At 43.2% G+C, this 21,949-nt stretch overlaps 1 protein-coding gene across 1 annotated transcript in view; it reads right to left on the minus strand.

The window, feature by feature from the left end:
• Positions 1-19,584, minus strand: part of Tnks (tankyrase, TRF1-interacting ankyrin-related ADP-ribose polymerase) — a 136,512-nt gene extending 116,928 nt beyond the window's left edge. Inside the window, exon 1 of the mRNA NM_175091.3 lies at positions 18,908-19,584. Coding sequence (NP_780300.2) covers positions 18,908-19,559 — 652 coding nt within the window. The 5' untranslated portion in view covers positions 19,560-19,584. The remainder of the gene's footprint in view (positions 1-18,907) is intronic.
• Between the last annotated feature and the right edge of the window lie 2,365 nt (positions 19,585-21,949).

Consider the following 21,949-nt stretch of genomic DNA (forward strand, 5'->3'; position numbering starts at 1 on the left):
CTGGGAACTGCGGAAAGAACCTCCACCTTACTTGTCTTCTATGTACCAACTGGTTTACCTCATCTAATACACAACAAAGCACAGACACCTAGTTAGAAGTTTCTGATTACTCTGTAATATACCATCCAATGACAAATATTTTATATTTAACGTTATTGCTTCCTCTTCTAGCTTTCATTGTAACTATATTAGCTTTTAATCCTTAGAAGATAAACTAGCTTCTGATTGGTTCATCAAAAGTCACAAAGGAGTATATTTCCCTGTTGATTTCTCATTTGTCAAAAGCAGACCCTAGCTGAAAATTATTCTATCTTATAGAACCTGGTTTGGGGAGGGAGAGGGGGAGAGAGAGGGAGAGAGGTAGAGAGAGGGAGAGAATGCTAAAGTACAGAGAACTAAAGGAGTGCTTTCTCCAAACCCAACAGAGAAACTACCAGAAACAAAAAAGGTAAGAAACAGGGAGTAAAAATAAACTGTCCCAAGAAAAAAAGATGGTTAAATTCCAACGCAAAAAGATTAGCTCAACAGCAGAAGGTAATTATCCTGCCTAGGCAGGCGATGGACCAGAGAAGGCCTACACTCAACACCAGCACTGTGTCTCCTTTGCTGCTGTGAATATGAAGACAGGATTTCCCACTGCAGCGCTAGCCAAAAGTAGAGGGATATATCAAGGGGAAATACTGCAATCGGACCAGAGGGCCAAGTGCACAATTACATCGAAGGTGACAGCATTTTTAAAAAGCAAAGTTTGGAAAATGGTGATAAAAGAAATCACACTGGGGCGTTCGCTCTCTGTCCTAGCCCCATCTATCGCCATTTTCCACAACCTAGAATGCATACTTCACTCCTCAGCCCAAGCTCCTTAAGAACTCTTCCAGGAGGCTCTGAAACAGGTACAAAAGGCAAGCATTCAGTAAGATACCAGAGTAATGAGGGTAGGAAGAGAAGAAGCTCTGCAAAAATGACACTTCTCACAGCTGACGGAAGTTCTAACTTCCAGACTTCGGGAGCTCACAGGTTGCAGTGAGGACAGACAGACACTACAGAAGCAGTCTAACGTCAACTACTAAAAACTTCCTAAGTCCTTCAGAAAGAAAATGCAGAACAACAAGAAAACGAAAACTAAGTGGAGAATAGAAACAGTGGCACACACACACACACACCAATGCATCAGAAGGCAGAAAACTGCCACCACTTGGAATCTGTCAGTAGTTTTCAGTCCACCCTCCTTTATCTCAGAGAGCTACAGACAGTGGAGAAAGAAAACACTAAATGCAACCCAATGAATAAATCATAATTAGAAGCCCAGAGAAAAAACACACAAAAACACTAATACAATTTTTAAAAACCCTCAAGCTTTATTTTATCTTAATTCTAAGCAACTGAACCATTTTTAGAATAGTTCTTTAAATCTATACCTCTCAGTGCACAGCAAAGCAAACTCTAGAAAGACTAACATAAAATGAAGAAAGAGTGTCGGTAGACACATCACCTCAGGGGAAAAGGAGACAAAAAAAAAGCTTTAAAGGCAGTAAATCTAGGGAATTGATAGATTAAATAAAAACAGAACAATAGCTATTTAGAGTGACTACAAAAATGCACAGACCAAAAAAAATTCCACAACCAAATGGCCAAGGGCAGGGAAAAAAAGGATTAATCACAACCAATGACTCACTAGAAATGTAAATTAAAACAAATATAGTATTTGTTTGCTTTATTACAACACTGAGCCTGCAAGATGGCTCAGTGAGTAAAAACTCTTGTCACCAAAGTCTTGTGGCAGAAGGAGAACACTAACTCCGACAAGTTGTCTTCCGACCTCCACACGTGTGCATGACACAAGCACCTCACCTCCGAAAACAAATATAATAAACATGTGAAAGCTACACAGAACTGTTCCTAAGAGCACTGTGCACACAGCCAACAATATCCAGATGCAGCAGTCACAGCAGATTGTACACAACACTAAAAACCAACAAACCACTGCCCTTTGACAGCCAAACCACACACAACAAGTAACAAGATAGAATCCTCTCGCCAAGTTCAAAAGCTGACTGCACTACCCTATGTGTGGTTAAGGGCTAGACATTCAGACAGGCTTGCAGCTGCAGATGGACTGATTCTTAATCCGGGTGCCTGTTACACCCAGGCATAAACTCTGAAAATTCGCCTTATAATATACTATGATTTGCGCTTATCTGTGTTTACTGCATCTCAAAAACAAACTCCTATGTAAGGTGTAAGGACTGTGTGAGGAACATAAACTAGCATAGTCTCTTGAAAAAGCCAATCCAGCAGCACAGACTGACAAGCCAAGCTCTGGGATTCTACGTGCAGCACTTTACAGCACTGTCACGAGGAGTTTCAGTAACTGTGTCTACTCACTGCACAGACTCAGCACCCAGGGCTCCTCTAAGTACTCTCTAAGGAACACAGGACTGTTTCTCCTCCAATATAAAACCACTTGAAAGGTTCATGCACAGCGGTCACAGCACCTCACTAAACACGGGAGTCTTAACTGAATTTTATGCATCCTCCAACAATGATCCTCAATTTTGCACATGAATGAAAACAGCGAAGAGAGATTTTTAAAAGACCGAGCTTACCCTACACCAGTAATATAATCAGCCCAGGACTAGAAATCTGCTCCCAAAAAGTATGGGCATCTCCTGGGGCTTGGTAAAAAGGTGAATTATCAAGCTCTGCTACAGACTAACCAGAAGAGAAACTCTAGGGTGTGGCACAGAAACAAACCTTCCAGTTTGAGAACTATGATTGTACAGCTGCAGGAATGTATAATTCTCCTGAAAATTACACATAAACTGTGGTGTATACAAGACTATCCACACTCATCAGCAGATTCTTAAAGCCATGTTAACAAAATTACGAGCTCCTTGTATTAATCAGCACATTTCACACTACTCACTGTGGGTTCCTAGTGATCTGGACCATCCTTTCTGGGCTCTGAGAAGTTCAAACTGTGAAACAATACTAAGATGATCTTGCTTTCCTCACTGCCAATAGTGACGGTGCTTGATTCTGTAGCATCATGCCTTGGTCATTCAGAAAATGCATCCAATACAATAATGCTCTCAACACAAACAAAACCTTAACACTAACTACATCACCCAAAGGGAGCCATCAAACGGCACACGCCAGTCATCCTCTTTATCACCAGGTCTTCGTGGTATTTTCATGCTAGTTTTCCTGAGCCAGTTTCATATGGGAATATTTTTCATGCAAATGTAATTACATTAAATTCTAGCCTCTGAAGTACATATTTGAGTTAAGACTACCACAATGAGAATCACATAAGCACCTCTAGATGTGACGGCCTACTTGACTAACACTATGCAGCTGTTTCAGACGGTCTGAACCTCTGCATTTGGCCCACGTTCTCCAGGATGAACATGGGAGCCTGTGACTTAGAAGAGAACAACAATCTTTGCCCCCAAAGATAGACTTTAAGCTTTTAGACAAATATCTGAATTTTATAGTATTATACAAGCTTTTATAATATTAGCAGTTTCCCAATAACCATTACTTTTCTAAGACTGGTGTTACTAACAAACGTGTTGCTTGTTATTCTTACAAAGTTAGATGTTAATACTTTGAACGATCTGCATGACATATTGAAGTAATACTTCCCAAAAGACCAACCCATATAATAATATCTATTTCTGTAAAATAAAGCCCGTGAATTTTAACATACCAGGAATATGAAAATTTCACTGATAAGGCTCAAAATTCTCCTCACAAGAAATAATTATCCAAACCCTGTATTATAAAGAAAAAAAAATCTATTATTTGAAAAGACCATTGCAATAGTACTTTCTTCTCCACTCCATCATCTATTTCATGAATTTGATCCATATACTATACACAACAGCAGGGAAAAGGCAAGAACTGGGCTGTCTTCTACAAAATCTGGCATTAAACTGACTCAAACACACACCACCACCTTTTTTCAGTAATCTTAGTTTCACAAGGTTTCTAACTGCAAGTGTAATTTACTCTCAGACATCAGAGTTGATATACTTTTACTTCTACATTTTAACTTATACCATAAGTCTCAACAGATGTAACCCGGATTAACAAAGACACACTCAATATAGTCATTTCTTCTCTCCACAGTACTGCTTTCTGCACTAGTGGTCTGCAGCCAGCCACTGACTGGGAGTGGGAAAAGACCAGAAACGAGAATGTGCAAACTATACCCACATGCCGTCTGTAGCAGTGTGGTGATGTACACTTTGCGCTGTGTTCTGCCCTTGGTACCCAATCTATCTGCCCAGAAACGAGAATGTGTAAACTATACCCATGTGAGTCTGTAGCAATGTGGTGATGGGTACTCTGCGCTGTGTCCTGCCCATGGTACCCAATCTATCGCCCACTGTCATTGCTTCACCTCACTCTCCTGGCATTTCAGTTCTTTTCCTGATGTCACTCTTACCGGAGCTGACAATTTAGATACAACAGAACGAGCTAACCGTGCTTCCTCTAGGAGAAACGATGGGGGTTCTTGACTTAGGGACTTCTGGAGTGGATCAAGACTACCTGCACATAATTTGCCACCAATTCTTCTGTTTCTTTATTATTGCTGCTAATCCCTTATTAATTTATAAATCAAACCTTACACTAGATGTATGTTTTGGGGAAGCGATTTCTCTAGAGCTCTTGGGGGCGGGGGGGGTGTAACTCCACCTTTGAGTAGGAAGAGGCCTGAGACCAAAACATCTGAGAAACATCGTTTTCACTCTAAGCGCTCTCTACATATTTCCTCCCAACTAAACAATCCCTCCTGGAAGGAAGAGAGAAGGTTCATTTCCTAAGAAAGTTACTCAAAACTCCAGATGTTCCTCTCCAAGGATCTATAAGCAGTAAACAACTACTGGAGGAAGCCATGCTTCTGTAGAGCTACCAGCAACTCAAGGGCGGCGGTTTTATGACGTGAGCTGACATGGACTTTTGGTGATACAGCTCCGAGTCACTGAAGCTCCTTAACTTTAATAAACTCACTTGTCTTAGTTAGGGTTTCTATTCCTGCACAAACATCATGGCCAAGAAGCACTTGGGGAGGAAAGGGTTTATTCGGCTTACACTTCCACATTGCTGTTCATCACCAAAGGAAGTCAGGACTGGAATTCAAGCAGGTCAGAAAGCAGGAGCTGATGCAGAGGCCATGGAGGGGTGTTACTTACTGGCTTGCTTCCCCTGGCTTGCTCAGCCTGCTTTCTTACAGAACCCAAGACGACCAGCCCAGGGATGGCACCACACACAAGGGGCACCCCCACCTTGATCACTAATTGAGAAAATGCCTTACAGCTGGATCTCATGGAGGCATTTCCTCACCTGAAGCTGCTTTCTCTGTGATAACTCCAGCCTGTGTCAAGTTGACACACAGAACCAGCCAGTACGTCACTGTTTCACCAAGTAAACTTGAGTGCAATCATCATTTCTTTGATCTGCCATTGGCATCATTCTTGAGGGTGGAGGACTGTATGTTCATAGATTCCCAGGAATCGCAATCCAAACAAGGCAAACAAAGCCCAAAGCAACTGAAGCTGATCTATTTGAAGGTGGAGCATCCACACAAGCAATCCCAATATAGCTACGGATTGCTGTTTCTTACAGCTTGTGGGTGCAAAAGAATAGAAAACAAAGCAAGGGAATAGAGTGCATTTGACTGTTGTTTCTTACAATTTGTGGGATACAAAGGAATAGAGTACATACTGGATATCAGTTTGATATAGTGGCAGTTGTGTACCTCAATATGTGCAACTGAGTCTGAACTATTTGGGCATGGAACATCTTTGGGAAAATCCCCAGGTCATGGTTTCCTCTATGTGGTATGGGGTGTGGCATTCTTCCCTGATAAATGGGGTCTACTGACTGAGTTAGAGGATGCCTCCCAAATAGCTGGTGGTCTAGAAACTATACTGCAGTCCCCCAAAGCAGCACATATTGGATACGACTGTAAGCAGGCTGTGGCTGCTGGCAGTCAGAGTTCTGCTATGAGTGATAAGACATACAACAGAGGCTGAGCTGTCTTCTCAGAATGAACATGCCAGCATGAGAGCACTCTAAGCTCAGGTTGATCCACTCCACTACGGCTGCAGTTCTTGGTGATCATCCCATGGTACTGACATCTCCAATACACTGGGGTGTTCCACTCCAACTAGGCTTCACCAATAGCCTCTCATAGGCTCTCTTCAGGGTGCCAAGCCTCAAATCCTTTGCATGACCCCTTCAGTCCTGGGCCATCAACTACAGCTGAGGCTTCACCTTCTCCAATGGCCTTCCCTGGCCTCTCACAGTGCTAAGCCTCAGCTTTTCTCCATGATCCCTTCATTCCTTCACAAACAGTACCACCAGAGTGACTCTTACACATTACCAAGTCCAGCCGCAGCATGAGGTACAACCTTGGGTATCTCTGGAACACAGCTTCTTTGTGATCCCAGAAAACAATTTCCAGAAGATTTCACCTCAGTGATGCTGGTCTCTTCTTAATCACTGCTAATTCCTTAGCTCCAGCTAACCAGCATCAATTGTCCCAGTAGTTCCTTCCATTCTTAACTCTAGAGCCAGAGCCACATGGCTGAAGCAGGATAAAGACGTGAATGCATTCTTCACATGAGCCCAGGTTTGGCAGGAAAGGTGGGGCAGAGGGCACTAGGGTGAAGGTGCTAGACTGCTGTTTCTTTGTGGGGTGCAACGAATAGAGTACACATTAGATCCATGCTAAATAGCCCCTAACATCCAAAAGCTCAGAAAGTGTGGGAAGAACCAAATGGTGAAAAGGAAGATGGCGAAGACGAATTAGAACAAGATACTCCTCCCATCTAAATTTAATAGAGAGGAAGAGAAACCTCTGTGATTAACAAGCAGATGGCAGCCTCAATAACGGGCCAGTTCAGGGGGCTATGGTAACCAGGGAATAATACACTGGGTCTGAAAACCAATGCAAGAGTCCCTCACAACTGCTGCATGAAGCTGCTGGAACATGGGGTAGTGAGATCAGTCTGGCTGCCCTGGAAGCAGAGAAAACGACTCACTGAGACAACGTGAGGAAAATTAGTCCCCGAGGCACTTGCAATGCCGCTCACAAGGATATTTGGTTATGACCAGGAGTTCCTGTGTCAAAGAATGTACAGCAAATAGGATGGGCAGAACTGAGTGTGAAAGACCATGTGTGTGTCCCCACCAGGTGTGTGTCAGCTTCCTCCAAGTGTGTAACAGTCTCCTTCCTCGAGATTGAAACATTCCATCCTGCAGGAAGCTCCTTAAATAGTAAGGTAAACAACTCAAAATAGCTTCCTGAAGTCCCTGAAACTGACCAGATACTGTCATTAGGCCCCTCCCTACCAGAGTAAGCAATAAAGGCTGAGAGTCCCTCTCACAAGAGAGAGCTGAATGGCAAAGACGACTCAGGAAGCAGACCAGTTGCTTGGAAGAGGTTTAGGCCTGTTGAGCCGCCTGCAGGCTGCAGTGCGCTCTAGGTGTCCCAATGTTTGGGAGCTGCCATCATGCTGGGTGGGCGTTGGTGATGGTATAGCTGCCTTGGAATCCTTTTTGCTCCCAATAAAACTCATAGGTCCACCAAGTGGGACTTTGCTGGTATCCATTCTCTGGTCTGTCATAGGATCCCTGTCTAGGGTAAGTCGTCGTGTGTTATGCTGAAAAAGTATACAATACCAGGCCAGACAGCATTATATTCACAGGAGAGTTAAGATGGGGGTGGGGCTTTTGTGGCTTTGCAGAGTGAGTCCATGGAAAAATATGATCTTTACGAAATGGAATTTGAATGACTTACATTGCTCATAAAGTGTCCAAGCAAGGGGCATAAGAGAAAGGCAGGGCAGACAAAGAGTCTATCCAGGTCTCCAGACAGGATTTCTACCAAGCCAGAATTTCCAGGTAATTGGCTGACAAAAAGCCATGCACTGTGTGCCTGTCAGCCCCTGAAGGTTTTAAAGCCTGAAACATCTCAAAGGGTCAAAGAAGGGAAAGAACAGTACAGTGAAAAACAGCAGGTTCCTCCTGGGGCAGGCAGTTATCCACTAAGGGTATGCTGTGCACACTTCTCCCTAGAAGACAGCTCACTAGGGTAAACGTTTGCCCAGCCTAGAACCTTTCAGCAGACGGGCATGACTCATGGAAAGGCAAAACCACGGCGCTTATCAAAGCCTGTCAGAACCAGGAAGCTGGATCCCAGCAAGCACAAAAGGCAAGAATAGAGACCTGCTCCCCTTTGGTCCCCAGTCAGGCTGGACCCCTGGGACACCCAGTGTGGGTGGAAGGGTGTGCAGCAGCCACAGATGAGGTAGCAGGGTGGCTTGTGAAGAACTGCATATTTAGCTATTTGTAATCTCTATCTAATAAGATGCCTAAATAAGGAGGCTGCCTCCCTTCTCGCTGCCATACCTAACTGCTCTACTGATAGGATGACTGATGCAGGTGATGAGATCTTTTGGTATTGCTTTAAACCCTAACGCTTTGAAATGGAAATGTCTCAATTCAAATGAAATAGCAAAAAATTCCTGGTCTCTCTTCCCACCCTTAAAAGACCTCCCTTAGGATTGTAGAAATTCTCCCTTGGGATTGTAGAAATTCTCCCTTGGTAGAAATCCCACCCTTAATCTGCTCCCTTAGAATACTTCACAGAGGTCAACAACTGCTGGAGAGCACAGACTCTGGGAGCACGGCCTGCAAGTTGGGCAGGGGGCTGTTGTGCTGCTTTTGTGAGTGGTCAACCACACCGCCAGTGCTTTTCAGTGAGTGAACCCGTTATACAACCCCAATAAGCTCAATGGCTCACCAAGCCAGACTTGGGAGGACTCTTTCTACGCTGTCACTGGTGCCTGATCTGGGGTAAAAAGGTGATTATTCCCACCTACCCAGCAAACATTACACAACAAGGACAGGAACTAACACCACTCATCATCTTGCAGAAGACTTGAGAACTATCATACAATTTTAGTAGAGTCCTACTATCTACAGCCCTGAGAAATCCCTACTGTGTAGGTCCCTTAGAAGTAGAGATCCAGGTGGCCTAAGAGGGAGGGATTGTCTCAATAACTGTTAACCAACACAAGGTTCATTAAGCGTGTGGATTTCCACCAACACTTACTTCTTTAAAGATGAATTTCACACTGCCAGAACCATAGTCATTCAGACACATCGATAACTGACAGAAAAACTGAAAAGGCCTTATTAACATAACTGCTGAAATTCATGATACTGAATACCAGTATTTCCATATTTCACACTGATTAAATACTGAGTTCTCAGGCTGGAAGATGGCTCAGCTAGTCAAGTGACCATCATGCATCCATGAGAACTTGAGTTTGGCTCTCCAGCACCCTGGAAAAGCAGCAGTTACCAGGTAACTAGGGTTACCATTTGTAACCTTAGTGCTCAGGCTGGGATGACAGGGGGGCTCCCTAGAGCAGTGACCAACCAGCATAGTCAAACTGTGAGCTCCAGCTTTGACCTTCACACATGAATGTACACGCATATGCATACACATGCAGACCTATACAAGCACGTACATATAACACACACAGTGCTCTATTAAGACATCAAAGGCCAAAACATCTACTATTATATTTGTTTCATTTGAATTATGGCAAAATATACTTTATATAAAACTTACTATCAGAGCTTTTTTAATATTTATAATTAGTATGTGAGTGAAAACAAGCACATGCCATAACACACATGACGAGCTTAGAGGACAACTCTGAGTTGGTACTTCCCTTCTACCATCGCTGTGGGATCAACTCGGGGCATGAGGCTTGCACAGCGAGCACTTTTACCTGCTGAGCCATCTCACCCGCTCCCATCTGAAACTCTTTTAAGTCTTCAGCTCAGTATGTGCTTTCAAATAGTTGTGACTCCCTCATTTTATTTGCTATTTAATTTTTCGTTTGCTTCTGTGAATCAAAATATTTAACAAAATTTATCAGGATTTCCTTAAAACTCTTTAGATGTCACAAAATTTCTAACATGCCCTTTGATTTAATGAGGATCGATCACTCAGTCAACCACTATATATTTACAAACAAATGAACAAAGGGTAGGACAGCCCCACCCCCTGGGAACCGTGTGAGCCGGCTTGGCTCTGCAGTAGAGGGTGCTTCTGCTCTTGCGGGAGACCCAGGTTTGGTACCCTGCACCCACAGAGGACTCTCAGACTCCAGCTCCAGAGGCTCGAAGTCCCTCTTCTGGCCTCCACAGGTTCCAACACGCATATGAACACATGCAAATACACACACATATGTAAGTGTAAAAAGCAATCTTTAAAACAAGCATTCTAATATCCTACTTACTGAAGAGTTTTACTTTAAATGCCAAGGATAAGGGCTAGAGGGATCAGGCCACCACAGACTCCACCACTTGCCTTGGAGTGGTAAGATGAGGGACTATTTCTTCTTCACTTTCAAATTTAGATGATTGTTTTTACCATCAGGAAACCAATTTGAGAAAGTCATGACAGCTGTCAAATTATAAAATAACTCAAAACATAATTTTATTTCTCATTACTATGAAGTTGCCATTCAAGCAACCAAACCTAATGATTTGAAGACAACCACATATACAGGTTTAGTCTACTGTGACACTTAATAGCTATGTGACTTCTGACTTTGACAATAAATAGGTAAATTAGCACATTAAAAAATCATTATTTCTATATATAAGAAAGTCAAACCTTGGCCTGGAGAGATGGTTCAGTGGTTAAGACTGCTCTTCTGGAGGTCCTGAGTTCAATTCCCAGCAACCACATGGTGGCTCACAACCATCTGTAATGGGATCTGATGCCTTCTTCTGGTGTGTCTGAAGACAACTACAGTATACTCACATATAATTAATAAATAAATAAATAAATAAATAAATCTTTAAAAAATTTTTTAAAAAAAGTTAGAAATATTAACCTAAAAGGCCCCCTCTTCAAAAGTACACTGAATACCTATATTAAGGTTCTCCTTGTTTCCATAAATTCCCAATAGGATAACAATTATACATTCCACTGCTACATTATGAATACTGCCTTGTATGGGGAATACTGGATAAGTCAAGTTTTTAATACCTTGCTCTACAAATTAGTTCAGAAGAATTTTTTTCCAAATGAAATTTTTCCTACACAAAAGAACAATTTGTCATCTCTATTCCAGACATTATTTTACAAAACAGCTATCATGTACTTAACTGTGTCATCTTTTTTTTAAAAAAAGGCAAGTCTCCATAGTCAGTACCAGGTAAGCACATGAAAAAGGAGAAGGGCACAATGTATAAACAGACTGGATGGGGCATCAAAATGGCCCCCCTAGCTCTATCAGAATGAGGGCATCCAATCCTGCTGAATCCACTTGGACTTACCCAGCCTTTTCAAAAGCACCGTAACTAGCTACAAATTGTGAAGTTTCAGTAATTTTTAAAACTATAAATGGTGATATGAAGACTGTAGCTTTTAAGAATTGTGGGTTAAGCAGTAAACTCTTTTTAAGGCTGTTTGATTCTGCAGTTAACAAAAGTCATCTAACTATTAATGTTTATTCCATTCTTTAAGAAGGAAAAAGTTACAAGTCCAAACAAACAAAAACCTGCCACTAGCCATGTAGTTACAACCAAAAAGAATCTTCATACTTTATTTCTCCATTTCCTACAGTTTAAAAAAAAAAAAAGACTCATTTTTTAAACTGAACTAGGAGCTGCCATTGCACAAAGAACCAAAAGGAACCCAATGTCATGGTCATGCCGCTTTATTCTATAGAGAGCCTGCGCAAACAGGAAAGCAAACTTCCACAAAGCAGGCAACAACAACCTTAGAACCTAACGGAGCCCCTAAAGCACAGGGCCCCAGACACACACACCGCTAAGACTTGAAGTCAAATGATTTTCAAAAAAATTAGACTCAAAGTCCATCATCCCAGGCTATGCCTAGGCTTTAATAAAATCACAAGAAGCTCACCCTAGTCCATCCACCCACACATACATACATACATACATACATACATACATACATACATATTAAGAAGTACAGTGTTTTTCAAACAATACACTAAAAGTCAACTGCTGGATATTTGCTTCTTTGCGTTATGGCTCGTTTGATAGAAAGTGAAGGGTTTTTCCTTTGACCTCAGCCTTATGCTACAGCCTACTCATGGCGACTAATCCTGCTCAGTTCTGATCAAGAAACCACATGAATGACACGTAGCTCAGCTCACTTTCTATCATAAAAAACAACTATAAAAACAAACATTTAAGTGATAAACAAATTTATCTGGCAAGTCTTTAACATCAAGGAGGCTAAAGCAGCGATCACCCTCTCTCGCTGTACAAAGCCAGCTGGTCAAATGGCAAAGCAGGGTACACACGCTCTAGGTAAGGAACTGGCCCACCCAGCCTTCTGATTAGGAACTATTCCCCAAACAGTTCTGACACCACCACTCACATGTCAGCCCTCCCCCTAGCATGCACACGAGCACATGTACACACAACGTCACACGCTCTAAAGGAAGACACACATATGCACTCACCATTTGCTCATATCACGCCCTCCTAAACATCTATGCACTGAAACCTTCCAGTGTGGCAGGGTTAGGAGGTGAGGCCTTTGGAAAGTGACTGGGCAACTTAGAATGAAAGTTAGAGCCTTTGTAAGGAAAGACATGAGTGCTCTTTGTACCGCTCTCTGCTCACCACTAAAAAGTACTAAAAAGTTGCCAGTCAGCAACTCAGCGACAGCTCTTACCAGAAGCCACCCTCCTGGGACCCTGATCTCAAATTTCCAGCAATATGAGAAGTTTTTATTACTTATAATCCACCCAACTGTTACACTTGCATAATACCAGTACAACTGACTAAGAAATAATCATAAATATTTATGAATCTACTAGTTGCTTTAATAGAATGATGCTGAGCTAGGGGTGTGACTATTGGTGGAGTATATGTACACACGCATAAACACTGAAGTCAACCTGACCACATACCACACAAAGGCAAAACTAATCTAGTAAAGAGAAAAATAGATAACCCTGCAAACATGCTTAGAAATGCATTTTCAAATCTTAGCCATTGGCTCTCAGCAACTGTTACATTAGTAAGAGCATCAGGCTTCATGTTGAAGCATTGGCTAAAGAGACATTTATTCTTCAGCTTCTTAGAAAAGTCAAACCTAACACTGAATATTCTGTTGTACCTGATGCTAGACAACAAAGCAAGTTGCAGGGAAAGGCAGCTTCTAGGACACCAATGAACTAGTATATTGTCACAAGATGAATACAGTTTTGGGTCAGGGAGAGAGGGAGTCACATGACAGAGACAGGATCATAATAGCGCTAAAAAACTATCATGAAGTGATATCACTGCCACTGTGATGTCACAATGCATTACTTCTATGTTCTGTGACGATTCTGATGTAAACAAACCCATGTGGTGTACCTGTACTGCCCCTATCATACGAAACTGTAGCTCATGAAATTACCTGTGGTACAAAGACTTGGTTATGCTAAGTCACCAGCTTGATGTATTAATTAACTACATTATGCTTGTCATCATTATTTTATACTTAAAAAGTGTATACAAGGAAAGCAGCTTCAAGCAGATCCTGCAGAAGGCACTGCTATCATAGGAGATGGTCCCTGAGCACATTCCAGGGGGGAAAATCCTAGCTTCCAATGCAATGGTACTGGGAAGTGAAGGACAGTGATAACAATTATTCTGACCTGCTGTTGACTTCCGCTACTTAATATATCTGTCCTACTTCTTCTTCTTCCTCTCTCTCTCTTTTTTTTTTTTTCGAGACAGGGTTTCTCTGTGTAGCCCTGACTGTCCTGGAACTCACTCTGTGGACCAGGCTGGCCTCAAACTCAGGAAACCGCCTGTGCCTGCCTCTGCCTCCCAAGTGCTGGGATTAAAGCATACGCCACCACTCCCAGCAATTATCTGTCCTACTTAACAATAATATACACAAAGTACAATGAAAATAAAATTATTTAAAATTAAAAAATCACTGTTAAGATGAGGATTCAAAAAAAAATGTATGTCATAACATCTTTAGTCAAAATGGAAAACAGCCTAAGAGCCCATCAATAGAAAGAAGCTTGGTTGGAGCACACTGATATAAGGAAAACTACTGAGCATATAGAAACTATTCATCTATTATAGGGGGTGGGACTGGCAGGTGTGAACTGTATGATTCCATTTATAGAGTGTTTAAAACATAACTGTTAATCCCAGAAAACTGAACGTCCTGACTTTGTGGTGACTTTTTATAAGGGTCTGAGGTATTTGTATGCATCCATTCCCTGCTTATTTGGAACACCAACTCAATTGTCTGCAATCCAGGCATTCAAGCAAACAATCTGAGAGACTGAGGGATATTTCTGCAGACAGTATAAGGCAGAAATATGAGTAATCTTAGATAACAGTGTGCTTGTTACTTTTTCCATTATTGGAGATATATTTGTAACGTCATCAAACAGCTAGTTTCTTCTTTAAATCATTCAAGAGTGATACCTGATTGAGGCAAAAGAAAAAGAGCCTTCATGCATCTCCCTATCTCAAGCTCCCTGTGAACTGTAAGGAACATGCAGATGTTTTAGAAAACGCAAAGTACAATCAACCCCATTTCCAACCAGTGATTTTAAGTCTAGGAAAGAATTTGCAAAGCAAGATTGTTTTTTCTACCATCACAGTTAGACTTTGCAATCACAGGCTGGGCCTGTGGCACTCACTGCCTGTGATCCCAGCACCTAAGAGGCTGTGACAGGGGCATCAGGAAGCCAAGCTAACCTAAAGTAGGAAGACTGTCTCTAAGAAAATGAGAACCAAATAACGTAACTTTAAGCAGCCGAATCAAGGTTGTTGTCGCAGTAAAAATCAGAGCGGCCCAGACTGCGCAGATTCCCACTCCAGGCCTGAAGCACTTGGACTATTTTTTACCACAGGTTAGACAGCATCGAGTATTCAGCTAAACAAACAGCTGTACTGGAAGGGGTGAGGGTGGGGGAGCCAGCATCGTCTTTATGAAAAAAAAAAAAAAATCAAGATCTGGAGCAACTTTTGTGGGGTGTGTGCTGCAGGGGTTCATCCAAATCAAGAAAAGAAAACTGACTTATTACATCCTACCTTTGGCTACCTTTGATACTAAAATGCCTGCTAATATACAGGACAATACAGAAGCCTGCATCAAGTGTCTTCAATTTACAGTAAACACTATGCTGGGCATGGTGGAGGCTCTGTGAGCTTAAGACCAACCTGATTTACATAGTGAGTGAATTCTAGGACAGCCAGAGATATGCAGAGCCTCTGTCTCAAGAAAATGGGAGGGGAGGGGAGGAACAGTAAATACTATGAGGGGCTACAAGGATGAGTCAGGGTTACAAGTGTCTGCTACTTTTCCAGTGCACCCAAGTTAGTTCCCCTGTCCCCCCTTATTTCACACAGATCACAACCACCTATAACTCCAGGCTGAGGGGATCCAGCACCCTCAGAGGAGACACACACAAACACACACACATACACACACACACCCCACACATGCTCACATATAAATACATACATACACACATAAACTTTAAAAACTCAAATTAAGTTTTACCAATAAATACTAAATTCTGAGATCTCAAAACTGAACTCTCAAAAGAAAATGTCATCTGAACTCTTCTGTAAAAAGAAATTTCACCAAAATGATACCAGTTTGTTAGTAAAAATACATCACTAGTAGGAAATAAATTAAGATCATTCTACTTTAAATTAATAATTGAAAAGCTCTGGTGAGCCAGTATAGTGCACACCCAGAATGCCAGCACTCCAGGGCAGAGCCATGCAGATCTCTGTGAGTTCCAGGCCAGCCTGGTCTAAGTAGGCAGGACAGACAGGGCTGCAGAGTAAAACTCTGCTTTCAAAAACAAACCTAAGCTAAACAACCTGTTTTAAAGGAAAGAGTCCCCAACTGCTCCACACCCAGAATTAATAGCCTCTTCCACGTACTCCAAAAGATACTATAGTATACTCTGACAGGTTACACTTTGAGAAACTTCCTCACTGCACAGGGGGCTCTATTAAGTTAAGAATTACCTGCCACCCTAAGGTTTTGCCAGTATTTAACACATTGGGAACTATTACTAACTATAATTTTTTTAATTTTCCATGTAAGTCATTTGCCTATTTCTTATCCTTAAAACAGCTATTCCAGGACAAACAATGACTATAGTAACAGTTAACAGTCAACTAACAAGAACTTTTGGCTACCCAGCCTACAGCTAATGAAAACTAGACTTAAGCTTTAAGGTTATACAAACAAATATAAAAGTATAGGTTAACTAGAGAATGTTTTTGACTGTGGAGAATTTGATAATTATTGTTTTGTCTACTTTGTACAAATGAGCTAAAGAACTGAACGAAAAAAAGAGCAAGTAAAGCTGATCAAGGTTAGGTCCTCCTAACTCCACAATAACTACAGAAGGCTGCTTCCTGTCTGCAGTCTAATGCATGCAAGTACACTCCAGGAAAGACTCCTCAGCAATCTGTGAGGAAGAGAAGCCATGACGAGAAACAAGCCCCCTTCATTGTGGACCAGCGCTAAGTGAGTGAAGTGATGCAGAGACAGATGGAAGCAGCATGCTGGCAGTTAGACACCCCTGAGACAATGTATTACCCAGATTTGGAAAAGTAAACAGTCTACAATGATGTATTACATCAGACTCAGACCTTTCCTTTAGCCTAAAAAAAAAGAAATTGTAGTGGCGCATGCCGGAAATCCCAGGCTTTGGGAGGCTGAGGCAGAAGAACCTTGAGCCGGCCAGACCTGTCTTGAGAGACAGAGAAAATGAGTACTAGGAAAAAAAAAAGCAAAACAAGAAAAAGAAATGCTATTCCATATAAAACAAGCAAGAGCCTTGACTTTTCATCTGCTTCGATGAAAGCCGACTTATAAGCCAGTTCATCACACTCAATAGTTACCGTCTAAGTATCCAGCATAGATCCAGTCATCTGACCATCTCCAATGGGCAGCACAGCACAGAGCATGAATGAATCACAGACACCATCTGCTAACGGTTAAGTTGAAGACTATACAAACACACATACAAGGAAGAGTGTAGTTCCCATTTCCTCAAAGTTCTGATTAAATTGTAACAATATAAGCTCTAAGCAATGGCTAAAATTAAACAAACAAACAAAAAAACAAACAAACCTAGCTATCTCTTTCCATGAGCCCCAGACAACGACTTTCTCCCCAAAACACCAAGTAATTTAGGAACTGGGCACTGCAATTCCAAACCCAAGTATAGATTATAGCTTACGCTGGAAATCAAACTGCTGACTCAACAGCAATGTTTCCCTACTTTGCTTGTGAACTAGACTCACTTAAACATGTGTGCCTCACCTTATCATCTGTAAAATGAGAATCCCAGGACCTGCCAAGATATAGGGGAAAATACATATATAAACTTCTAAGCTTACGTTTCCAGAGCTGAAGGAGTTCACACCCACTGAAATGTGCAACAAGAGGAGGGAGCTGGAGGTGCATGGAGCCCAGTGGTAGAGCGCTTCCCCAGCAAAAGCAAAGTCCTGGTTGGTGTTCGACTGCATCTCAAGACAGAAAAGGCGCTGGAGAGATGCTCTGAAGTTAATTAAGCACTGCTTACTCTTCCAAAGTAGCTGAGCACCCTTGCTGGGTGACCCACAACTACCTGTAACTCCTATTCCAGGGAATGGATTGCCCTCTTGTCCCCACACACACACACACACACACACACACACACACACACACACGCACCTGGCATCACACCACAGAACATTAATGAATTACATGTACTCATGAAAAAAAATTTTTTAAGAAAAACTAACATTTAAAAGTGGAATGTTTGATACTTTATTTTAAAAGTGTCTTTTAATTTTGTATCTTTCTGTCCTATTTGAATTTATAATAAATGTGTAAGTACACACTTCAAAGGTACTGTTTTAAGGGCATCACCTATATTTAAAAAAAAAAATCAACCAAAAGTATCAAAGCAGTGAGATTACAGCCCTTTTAGTTTTGTTCTACATTTCTGTGTTTTATAAAAATATTCTGCGTTTCAAAAAGAAAACAACTACATACTCAGAAGGGGGATGGGGCAAAAAAAAGTTCAGTTCAGCATTTAGCAATCAGTGCCTATGTGGAGAGTTTCCCCGCCAGAGACTTCTTCCTAGATCCTTGCTCAAACAACCTCTCATCTTTGTCTCTAAGAAAATGAGCTGAGAGACAAGGTAAATACACAATGGACCTCAAAGCTGCGCCCTCGCTCTCGCTCTCTCTCTCGCTCTCTGTCTCTCTCTGCCCCTTATCATAAGGCACACAATACCCTTATCACTACTGTCTCCGACTGGCCCGCTGTAGTCTCTCCAAACAGACAGTCGACTTCATAGAAAACGTGACGTTTCACAAACCCCATTGTCTTGCGTTGTGTATCTTAAGAATATGAGAGATTCTTAAAACACTTGTTGAGTTACCGTACACTTCTTTTGGCCCGGGACTGTCTGTCCTCCGGGGACAAAACCGTGCCGAAAACAAAAACAAAAACAAAACTGTCTCACGAACGACAAAGCTGTCCCTAAAGCGACTCAAATGCAACTTGTCCCAGGCAGGCACACTCTGAACTGAAAAAGTTTTAAGCATGCCCACATCCAGGGTTGACCGCTACACAGAGTTTGCATAAGTTGAAGTACCACGGTTGCAAACACTGAGGGGTGAATTCACACCTCGTCCCCGCTTCCAAGTCCCCACCACCCATGCACTAAAAACTTCAGCTCTCGGGGTGAAGTCCTGCTAACAACCTGTAACTTCTTTGTCCTGGGTCCAATCACCCACCCTCCGCTCCGAACCCCGTAAACCACAATTCTCAAGTCCCAGACAGACCTGCTGCGAAGTGCAGGGGAGAAGACTTTCGGCCGGCCATGTCCTTGGCATTCACGTTCGCGGCGTCCACCAACCTCTTCACCCGGGACACGTCCCCATTCCGACAGGCCTCGAGCAGCTCCCGCAGGGCCCCACTCACGGCTGGGACCCCCGGGCCGAGGCCCGCCGCCCCGGCTCCCAAAGTTGCCGTGGAGCCAACTCCGGCCGCCTCGGGACTCTCCGCTAAGCTCGAGCCAGGGGAGGACGGGGAGGAAGACGAAGACGAAGTCGGGGAAGAAGCGGACGACGCGGAGTTGTTCCCGCCGCCGCCGCCGCCGCCGGCTGGGGTGGGAGCGACCCCGACGGCGGCGGAAGCTGCCGGGACCGCGGCCGGAGCAGCCACGGTGCAGACGGCGCCGTCCACCGGGTCGGGAGATCGCGGCCTGTCGGGCGGGTCCCGGCTGCCATCCCCCTCCGGCAGCGCCAGGCCGTGCCGCGGGGAGGCGAAGGGCGCCAGGCCGCCGGCCGTAGGCGAGGCAGGGGTGGGTCCCGGGGCCAAGCCCGGGCTGAGCGGCGGGGGAGGTGGCGGTGGCGGAGCCGAAGCCCCTGGGGCGGGCTGGAGCTGTTGCTGATGATGGTGGTGATGATGCTGAGAGCGACGCGACGCCGCCATCTTCCCACTCCCCCGTACTGTCACTGCGGCAACGGCGCCACCGCCCGCCCTCACTTCCGGATTCTGGACCAATCGGGATCCAACATACCCGGAAATGATTCCTGCCGAAGTGGGTGGAGTCCGAGAGAAGAAGGGAAGTATTGGAAGCTCAGAGAACAACCAGCCTGGGGGCGTGGCTTAGTAGTGGAGCGACGGGCTTTTGTGACGCCCTGGCGGGCTGGCTGGGCAGATTTGAAAGTTGTGGTGAGCCACTACCTGTCTGAGAAACTTCTGCCTTCCTTCACTTTCTGCGGGATTGCTTCGGTCGGCTTCAGTCTTCCCTCGGGTACCCGTCAGTCTGCGGTGTCTCCCTTCAGAAGAAGCTATTAAAGTGTAACTTATGCAAACATCTACCAAACGTCCTCGTCCGAAAATGGAATTAATAGTACCCACCTCACAAAGTTGTTTGCAGGAATGAAGTGAGCTAATGCATACAAACGCTCTGAAGAATAATTATAATTAGCACATTGGGAATATTTTTAAATGCAGTGTTAGATATCTCTCCACCTTACTGTCTCTTTGTACTGTCTCTTACGTCTCATTCTGACACGGGACAGGAGGGAAGGATAAGGGAACTTTATTCTCTAAGAGCATTTGTACTTAATACCGGAGAAAGGAATCCATGCACATACACACTGTCAATAGCTCAGTGTTGGGGTCTGAGAGTCGGATTATTGAATTTATACCCTAATACTGATTAGATCATGGACATAGCTCAGAATTATCTGAACTACATTATCTTTTTCTGTCAGCTTATAAAGGAAAACACACACACACAAACGACAATGAGATCTTTCTCAGGTGCAGGAAGTTCTGCCAGGTGATCAGGTCTGATTTAAGCCATTTTTGACATAACAGTTCATAATGACCTTTAATTTGATGGGCCCTATGTAAAGCTTTGTGGAATTCCTTAAGATTAACAAACCTCAGGACATACAGAACATAACAGGGGATGTGACCAGCATGACCCTTCTCTGAGTCAAACTATTTTTCTATGTCAAAGGCTGGTAGGCATATTACAGCAACAATATGAAATAGCTGGCAAGCATGGAACAAAATGGCCGCAACTATGCTAGTGGGTCAGGAGGACACACCGCTTGGTTTGTCTCTTCAGAGTTAAATCTGACTAAGGATGCTCTGAGAGGCATGCAAGACTCACTGGCATTGGGAGTATGCAAACCTAACTAGACAGAGAATAAGAAGGGACAGGAATGAGCAATGGGGGAGCGGGGTGGGGGAGGGGGAGCACCAGACGAGAATCTCGGAGACTGAGCAGACCACATGACATGAGAGACGTGGCCGTACTCTGGAATGACTGACTTCTTTCTTCTGCTTTGCTAGCGCAGAGACAACAGGTAAAGCAAGTCTCTAAAATGTTAATCCTGTCCTCTCAGATTACAGACACTTTGAAAAGAGCAGTTCAAAAATCTGTCCTGTCTCTGCTCCTTGGCGTTCGTGGCAATCGGCTGCACAAACTCTCATAGTCTGGTGAGAGTTTTCCCTGTAAGTTTTCTCACTCTGTGTATTAGTCTGGGTTCTCTAGAGTCACAGAACTTATGGAATGTCTCTATATAAGGGAATTTATTGTAATGACTTACAGTCTGTAGTCCAACTAACCCAACAATGGGCAGCTGTGAATGGGAAGTCCAAGCGTCTAGTAGTTGCTCAGTCCCACAAGGTTAGCTGTTTTAGCTGGTCTTCTGTTTACACTGGACTCCCCCGAAGAAGTAGGTTCCAATGGATATGCTGGCCAGTAAGTGCAAGCATGCGAAGAAGAGTGAGTCTTCTTTCTTCTAATGTCCTTATATAGGCTTCAGCAGAAGGTATGGCCCAGATGTGTGTACCACCATGCCTGGATTTGGAGCTCACAGTCCCAAGCTGGCCTTGAAATCAGATCTCCTTGCCTCAGTCTCCTGGGATTAAAGCAACTCCTGTCTGGGCCTAAGCTTTGCATGGTCACTGTGCCTCAAGATCTGAATCAAAAGTGTGTGTCATCTCCTGTCAGAGCTTGTGCCATCCACTCTCAAGATCTGGATCACAGGTATGCCCTCCATTTCCGGATTGTAGTTCATTCCAGATGTAGTCGACAACCAGGAACAGCCATCACTCATGCTCTGTGACTTTGCTAGATTCCAATTTTAAATGATGGTTTAGATTGTTGCAATTGAAATTCAAGCTTTGTCAGTTCCCGGCTGTGTACGTGTAAGCAGGTTATTTAAGCCAACATTCTGCCAGTTTCCTTTCTGCAAGACCAACACATTTGATTAAATGTTAATATTCTAACTTCGTACTTTTATTTCTCATCTTAATTTTAACTAATTATGAATTTTTTTTCTTTTCTTTATTTTTAA

The sequence above is a fragment of the Mus musculus genome, chromosome 8 (assembly GCF_000001635.26).
Source record: "Mus musculus strain C57BL/6J chromosome 8, GRCm38.p6 C57BL/6J".
Taxonomy (NCBI): domain Eukaryota; kingdom Metazoa; phylum Chordata; class Mammalia; order Rodentia; family Muridae; genus Mus; species Mus musculus.